Here is a 9355-nt window from a genome sequence, read left to right as displayed (position 1 = left end):
TAAGATTCTAAAACGATTTTAGTTTAGATTTGTCGACCATTTAGAATCTCATTGAATGCATGATGTTATAAACATTTAAATAGTTAAGCAAGGAATACGGAGGTAAGATATGGAACATAAGATCATATAAGTATACATTGATAAATTATTGGAAAAGCTGTTGACTGAAAAAGTAAAGGTGCATACGGTAAGGTCAGCTGATTACATCCGAGATAAGAAACGCAACTATCGCCAAAGGTTGTGACATTTCTTCAAAGGTAACAGATAATCTTTCAATAAGTACCATCATTATCAATCATGATACTGTATTTGTATCTAAAATATAGAGTATTCATTCTCTTCTGAGGTGTGTATGTCAGAAAATGTATACTATTTAGACGGGGTTTTATTTCATTATTTCATTGTTATTTATTTATTTAAACTTATACTTGTATATGAATTTATAATTTATAAAACATTTTTGGTTTAAGTTACTTGTAATCCGTTATGATTAATTGTTGTTGTTCGACCCATGTACAGGATCTCCGTTTTAAAATTCCCTAATCCAAGATCAATTTCTACGTCATAATGACAATTACAACGCCATCTGCTGGACAGGTGAATGAATCACAGGTAGGTAAAGTGTTATCAGATCTTGTAACTTCTCTTTATTTACCTATAATATTTAACTATCAATTATTTACAAACTTCACTCTTTCCGCAATGTCATTTCGTTAAGTTGTAATTTCCCACAAATACTTCCTATAAAGTTATAAGAACATTATTTAAACTTTTTCTACGTGTGCTTATTGTTGTTTTTTCCTGTAGTATATACTGGTCACATCTGAGTGAACAGTTGTTATTTTATTTATGGTTTAACAGTTTAATTCTATAAAAGAACATTAAGACCGTGATAACTTGAAGTCTTTTTGTAGATTTCTTTTCAAACTAAATGGAAATACTGTGAAAAATATATCATAAAGTAAGTGTTGACTATATTTGCTTACTTTCATGAAACTATCCTATAAGTTAATCTATATCAATTACATCGACATATGTTCAAAAATCAATAACCTTTCACGGTTTTCTAAAAAGTCATAATTTTTAGCTAGAAATTTTTTTTTTAGGTGGGTCATCTCTTAGGGGGTGCTACGCTTTGTGGATGCGTGATATCGGTGATAAAAACAAAAAGTTGGGATGTGTGATTTAGGGGATAAACAGGTGGGATCTGGGGGAAAAGTTGGATGTTGGGACAAATTACCAAGGAAATTGTGCCCCCCCCCTCCTCTTCTCTTTTTGTAAATCTATTTCTAAATGATTATATGACTTATTATAGTAACTAACTATACCTTACGAAATGCGATTTAAGTGGATTTCCCTGTCTTTTCATTACTTTTTACTTGTATATAAATTAGTTTATAATTGAGAAATTTTACATCTCGGGTGAAACGGGTGAAAACACACTTACAAAAACTAGAAGATGATTGCCAATATGACAGCTCTCCACAATAGACCAAATGACATAGAAATTAACAACTATTTATATGACCATGGAAGTAATATTGAAATATTTAAATAATACTTCCATGATATGACTGACCATACGACCCTCAACAATGAGCAAAAACAATGAAACCCCATAGTTAGCTATAAAATGCCCCGAAAACAATTCAAATAAAAAAATAACAGTCTGATTTATGTACGTAATAATGAACGAAAAACAATTATGATTTACAGTAACAACAAAGGATAAACCCTGAATTATAAGCTCCCATAAGTTGGGACAGCCATATACAGAATGAGTTCTCCTCATTTATTCCGAAGACTTATAATACTGCCTACCCTTTGTAGGGTTTAATGTATAGGATAAACAGACAGTCAAGCAATTACAATAAATAAAGTGATATTAATGTCATGAATTCGGTTGCACGTATTCATTATTTTTCATAAGTCTGTACAGAGAAGGTTAAAATCCGAAGAATGAAAGAAAATAATGGAGCAACATCAATGAGACAGCAACCCAACGACACATATAACAAAAGGACATATTCGTCTAAATGTAACAATGATACCGAGTCCTATCAGGTTTTCAATACCCTTTATGTTTCAGCGATCAAATTATGGAGCATTGGTTCTCTCGATCGATTATATGATTAGCTTCATATCAATATCTTTTCAAATTTGACAGTACGGATTGTAATTGTCCGTTGACTTTGGTCTTCTTCAGCGATATTCTTTTTAGATGTTGTTGAACACTGACAAAAACAGTCTTTAATATTTCAAGTTTATTTTTTGTTGACATACACTTCATTGCCGATTTGTTATGTAGTGTACATAACGGCTGTGGTGCAAACTCAGGCTTAGAATGTTTAGTAAAATTGAGTTATGAAAAGTGGTATTTTAAAATGCGATTTATTAGTGTATGATTATGAAAATAGTGTTAATTGTATCTTACAGCATGGCAACAAACTTTAACCATGACGACAAGAACGGAGGAGAAAATATTCAGCCTCATTTGGGATCATCTCACTTTAAAGAACCATCCTCACTTGAACAAATTAACCCTGGTTTTGTAGGCGACGACCATGACAACAAAGAATATAACAATCAAACTTCTTCAACATTAAACAACCCAGGACAACTTTCCACAACACGGTCTGGTGATGATTCACGGGTAAATTCAACAGAAAATGGCGATGTTTCAGACACTGCGTCATATCCGGTTATGTACAGTACTGGTGGTCACAGCAGTGTAGTACAAGAACAAGTTGTTATAAAGAAACTAGACGGGTCAAAAGTCATACAAACAGAACAATGTTGTGATTACACTCAGGGTTACAAAAAGAAACAGAAACCGCTGCGTAAAGAACGGATACTACGATTGAAAATATTAAGTATTATTGCTATAATTATATACTTTCCTCTAGGAATTCCAGCTGCTTACTTTGCTTTTAATATAAAGAAAGAATTTGATGCGGGTATAGTGCGTGGCAATATAGACAAGGCGCAGAAGTACGCTGGCCGTGCAGAAAAGCTTGTTATTTTTGCCATTATTTTTGCAATTTTGACAGCTGTGTTGGTGTTTGCTCTAGTTGATAGATTGAGCGGCAATAACGATAGTTATGTACCCACACATCGCATTTTACCGGGTCGGTGATACAGGTTTTCTGTTTAGTATTTTATCAAAGTTCAACACCAATACTCTATATTTGATATGCTATAGTTCAGTCGGGTATTTACTCATAAGATGAGGGGATGGTTTTTCAAAAACTATAATAATTTGCTGGTTTTTTTTTATCAGATATTGTTGACGATTTACAAACCTGGAGTCGATTTCACAAAGAAACTTAAGACCAAGATTTGTCGTAAGTCATGAACAATTCAGTATACTTAAGATAAATCTTAGTCGTAAGGTTTTTTTTTTTTGTGAAATCGACTCCTGATCTCTATATTTCCCACAATCAAATTCGAGTGTACCAAGGTCAAATTATGTCTTAATGTTAATAAATCTATGCAATGCCACTTATTCACAGGATTGATATTTTTTTTACAAATTTGATCAAGGAAAACGTATATTTTATTTCCAAGCTCAGTTTCAATCTCAACCAAATAATAGTTTTTCAACGTTAGATAGTTATCCTAAAAGTGTTATCAAATATTTGAACCAAAATGCATTTTAACATTTTTATAAATGTCTGAAAAATTTAAAGCAAAAATCAAATAAACTTTACTTGTTGTTATTTCAGAAATATCTATAATGCATTACCGCTATTATATTATTGTTTCATCAAATTTTTATCCATATATTTTCTTGACAATCATTGTTTGTAATAGGTTCTGATTCATATTATTACTTCATATATTTGTATATATCAAATGATATTTATCACAAAGTGCCAATTTATAAAAGAATAAAACTAATTTATTATACATGTATTTTGTGGTGTGTATTTTTTATATTTTTTCCAAACCACGTATAGTTTATGGGCTGATTCATATTGCGTTATATATCTAAAAAAAAAAACTAAAGACAAAACAAAACGAGGACAAAACAAATTTCGGACTAATAAAAAACAGTTCCAAGGCAAAAAAAAATAAACTAAATTACACACATGGCAAAGAAAAAACAAAATATCGACAATATGTTATTGTCAATGTTTAACTTTGATACTCATGAAGGCTTTGTAGCTCAGACCTCCGGGCGCTGATCAAGAAATTAATGAAACTGGAAGTGTTCTCAACACAAAAACAAGGAGATTTGGTACTCACCAGACACCAGAAATGACGTAGATGTAAGCAAGTATGCCATCGTGTGGTTTTCGACAATGAGCAAACCCCATACTGCATAATAATCTATAATATACCTCTACATGACAAAATCATGTAATACAATTCAAACGAATAACAAGTATTTCAGGATGTGGCAGAGTTCAATGTATTTGTGAGCACTTAATCCTCCCCTAACCTGAGACAGTGGTACAACACAACATTAGAAAAAAAATATAAAGATAAGTTGGGAAGGGTTCGACTTATCATCGACACGATGTAAACACATGAATCAATGAATATTCGAAAGGCAATATTGATTCAGAAGTGTAATTCAAACAGATACAGACGATCAGTAAAGGATAAAAACTAGCAATACATGAGCAGTACCAAAAACATGACACGCAAGTAAAAAATGTAGTCAACGATGATGCCCTTACGTAAGAATTTAATGTAGTGCAGCAACATAAGTAATGAGTTATTTTAAAATATGATATTTGAAATGGTTGTGTCTGATAACAATTAGACTTAGTATGGATTATTGCATTAGGTTAGGCAGGACAATTTATTGATGCTAAAATAGGGAATGTGTCAATTATAATTGAAAAGAGACAACAACCCGACCAAAGAGTTGAAAAAAACCAGCAGTAGGCCACCAATTGTTCTTCAGCACAGCGAGAAATTCCCGCACTGCAGAGGTGGACTTCAGCTGGCCCCTAAACAAACATGTGAACTAGTTCAGTGACAATTGATGCTGTTTTTAACTTCAAACTTCTCTCGAACCGAAGCACTGACTATTGGGTGGATGGTACTATAAGAAGGGGTAATCAGTTTACCAGCGGCTGATTAGTAGTATGAAAAACGCTAACTGTCGTATACGCAAGTTCAAACGTGTTTTAGTCGCGCGATCTGTGTAACAAGGATTTCCGCAACCAGATTTAAAAGATGTACTTTAAGCCGTATTAACTCACATTTGTATTTATAAAAGGTTAAGATAAGTTCAATTAATATAACGATCTATAAATGGAAAGATGAAAATACATATGGGTAAAATTACACTAGTTGCGCAAGTCAGCATTCAGAGAGGGAGACTGCGCTAATTTTCCGATATTTGTTTGGCACTAAAATCTTCTTTCATTCACTACTAAAATTGACAGTATCACAGCTGCATGGTTGTACTTTGAGTTAGTTTTTTTGACTTTTAGAATATCTTAACAGTATTCTATGAAGATACTATATTTGGTGCCTAAACACGACAGTTAACTGCAATATTTAAAAAACCAACCAAAAATGTTGAGGTAAGTGATTTTTTTTTCTAGAATAAGTTTAATTTATTTAGGTTTGTTTTTGTCTTTAGTTGCAAAACTTTACAGCAAATACAATTTGTAGCAGTGAATCAAACCTATCTTCAACAGCAATGTAACAGTGTTAAGCTATATCTCGATTTCATAAAGATATTTGTTAATTTGCTGTCATATCTTTAAAGTTTATTTTTAGGTTCTTAGACTTTATCAATTAAAGAAAATGCTCCGATTTGATCAAAACTGATGTTGCAGGCATGAAGTATGTTTTGGTATTTTGATATTATGCTAAGATTGAAGTGGCAAAAATGGGCTATATTAGGTAGACATCATTTAAGGTTACAGTGTAGACATCATTTAAGGTTACAGTGTTGACATCATTTGAGGTTACAAGGTAGACATCATTTAAGGTTACAGTGTAGACATCATTTAAGGTTACAAGGTAGTCTACATTTTAGCAATACATATTAAAACCCGTAGAGTATCATACAGCAGGTTTTCTTTGTGTTCAATTTAAGCATATTTTAAATACATGAATCGATCTTAAAAATGGCTATCTTTTGAAATTTCATCCAATACAAGGTTTCTTGTTTTTAACATGTTTAATAAAAAATGAAATAAAGAAATGGTACTGGTATCAATTACATATCATTTTCTGATTATTTTAAACTATTTTAGAATGGAGGATGGTGTCAGTGGAATTCATGATAAACCCTTACAATTCAAAGACAATCAAAACGATCGGTTTACCCATGATATATATACAGTCGAAATTTATCAGGGCAAAGGCTTGTATGAAAATAGACCCGCCAATAGTCGCACGGATAAAACTTGCTTCAGGGCCGAAATATCATGGCAATCCTGTCATGCTGCATGCAAAGATGTAAGAGAGAAGAAAGACAATATTCAACCTGAGGAAGGGTCTCAAGAGATAGTGTCCGTAAATTCGTCGTTTGATCAAAGTCAAGATGAGAGGTTAAAATCTCAGAAGAAAGGCTTGTATGACAATCAGTCCCGTAAAGATTCAGGCCAGTGCGAAAATCCGTCCGCAAGTGAATATATAAAAATGCAGGATAGTGACAATAATGATGTTTGCGGTAATGAACGTTATTCGGATAAAAGGGACAGCCAGGAATCTAATATATGTACAAGTGTTCCATCTTCGAAGACACTAAAATACCCTGTTGTTTATATCAAGGGACAAGGGTGGTTTGGCATGAATGATGTAGTCCAAGAAAAGGTTCTAATAAAGTTTCCAGATGATACTACGACTATCAACACAGCCAAATACAGTTCTTCAATGATAGACACATCCAGAAAGCAACCATCTACATCAGGGAATTGTTTACCTATTTTATTCCGATGCGCATGCCTTTACTTCTGGCAGATATTATAATTGCGTTTAGCAAAATATATGAGAATATTTATTGCTTTCTAAGTGGTTAGAAGTAATAAATTTGTTTACATTGATTCATAATGTTTAAGATATGCATAACTGCCGTATGGTGTTATGAGATAATAAACAATACTGGCTCTATTATAAACGAGAAATAACTTGATGAAGAGAATAAAATAAAATATTTTCTATCCATGCATCTGCAGTGCAGATGTAAAATGTCTGTAACACAAAGGAGTTAGAGAGAACGAGACTATATGAGATAAACTCGGACATTGCCATTGTTATAGACACAAGGATTTTGTTTGCTGTTTGCTGTTTCTTTTCCTGAATCTTATATGCAGACCTTTAATGATAAGCAAACAAATTATCGCGCGAAACGATACATACGGCATCTACTATCGATTTGAAATACCATTATTCATTCATATATCACTGATAACAGCTGTAATTATTCTTTTTAAAAGATACATGTATAATTGTTCAGTTAATTACATAACACATTAATCCTTCCTACAGGTATTTCATTCGTTTAACAACACAACAATATCAAATTACACATGCTAAGTTAAACCTGAAGAAGCATTTCTTTGAAGTTTACCTTTTACCCTATACATGCTATAGTCTAATATTGCTCTGCCGTCAAACGACTGTTTTGTCAGATAAGCTGGTGCCGTGTTGCTTGTCTGACAACACATCCGTTGAACGTTAGAGTAATCTCGGACTACTTAAAATTACCTCAACATTTTCACTTTTTCAACTAAAAACGAAAAATAAAAATTACCAGTCAGTTAACAATTTCAAACAATAGACAATATTCAAAACCGTACAATACGATGTGTTCTTGGTATTCACCGTTTTGCGCCTACTCTCGCCCTACATGGAGATGTTGGATGGATCCAAAGCCAGTTTCGAAGATGGATAATCATGGTCAGGTATTTGAACAGACTCCTCAACTTTGAAGATGATCGCATAACGAAGGTCGCCTTTAATGCAGACTATAGTCGTTGTACCGACAATTGGTGTAGCGAATTGAAAGACATTCTCTGTAAACTTAATTTAGAACATTATTTTGATTCAAAAACTGCTCTTCATTTAAAAACTGTAGAAATGAACATTCAGCGCCTTTATTCAAACATGTGGAATGATGATATACAACAAGTGTCAAAACTTCGAACTTATATAACTTTCAAATCTACATTTAATCAAGAACAGTATGTAAAACTCAATGTAACCAAAGTCGAACGCTCCCATTTAGCACAATTCAGATGCGGAATATTACCTCTGAGGATAGAAACAGGACGATACATAGGTGAAAGACCAGAAGAAAGACTTTGCAAATTTTGCACTGCAGACGTCACCGAAACTGAAAATCATTTTTTATTAGACTGTACATTCTATTCTGATATACGAGAACACGTGTTTGGTAAACTTTTATTAACTACTTCCTTTATATCTATGGACAATAAAGAATAAGTCATACTCGAAAACTAGGTAAATACATTGTACAGGCATATACCAAAAGACGCAATTCTGTTTACTAATAGCTCATATTTTTATTTATTTTTCTTTTAAATTAACATTCGTCAACTAAAAGATAATTTCATGAATAATTTGTTATATTCAAGAACGTGACATAATTGTTTTATAATTATTTAATTTCATTTGAGGTGACTTATAGGTCCATTAGGCCGGGTGTATAAATATTTTTCATATATTGTATGTTTATAATTTGTACATATTTACACATGTCACTATAATACTTACTGTATTCATATCACATAGATATGATATCGTCATGATATATTTGCCGCGGGACTTTTAACACCAATGCGTTCATCCATCTATGATTAAACGATAATTTGCGAGTACTTTAATTTGCAGTGTTCCAAATTAATATAGAAAGAGACTTTTTATGCATATAATAATTTTGGAGGCTAAAATCACGACTGATCATAATGATCTTTTACATCTTGAAAGGATTATTGCCATATAAACGGGAGGTTTGAATAGCCATAAAAACAGGTTCAATTAACATTTTTTTCTATATAAAATGTCCCGTACGGAATTTGAAATATGGCAGTTGGTATCAAATAGTCTGTTTCCATGTAAGTTGGCATTTGCTTTTGTTGTACATTGTAGTTCAGAGTTTCTGTTGTTCCGATGTTTCACTCTGTTTTAGTTTGCAACCCGGATTTGTTTTCGCTTAATCGATTTATGACTAATGAAAAGCGGTATACTCTACTGTTGCCTTATTTTGATTGCAATTCATGCTCGGCATCGCATTATCGACGGGTATGACTTAATGAAAAAGTTCATCAACAGTTTAATCATTCATTTTTTTCACTGACTTGGGGATCCAAACAATGGAAGAGAGAACACTTCAACGTCTTGCGGTCAACATTTAATTTAA

At 32.6% G+C, this 9355-nt stretch overlaps 1 protein-coding gene across 1 annotated transcript; it reads left to right on the top strand.

Moving 5' to 3' along the window:
* Positions 1-511: 511 nt before the first annotated feature.
* Positions 512-3915, top strand: LOC139487750 (uncharacterized). Its single transcript, XM_071272808.1, has 2 exons — positions 512-612; positions 2437-3915. The coding sequence occupies exons 1-2, from the start codon at positions 602-604 to the stop codon at positions 3134-3136; spliced, it is 711 nt and encodes a 236-aa protein (XP_071128909.1). The 5' UTR covers positions 512-601; the 3' UTR covers positions 3137-3915.
* Positions 3916-9355: the final 5440 nt, after the last annotated feature.

Source organism: Mytilus edulis, chromosome 1, assembly GCF_963676685.1.
Source record: "Mytilus edulis chromosome 1, xbMytEdul2.2, whole genome shotgun sequence".
NCBI classification, from domain to species: Eukaryota; Metazoa; Mollusca; class Bivalvia; order Mytilida; family Mytilidae; genus Mytilus; species Mytilus edulis.
This window is presented reverse-complemented; position numbering and strand designations above follow the sequence as displayed.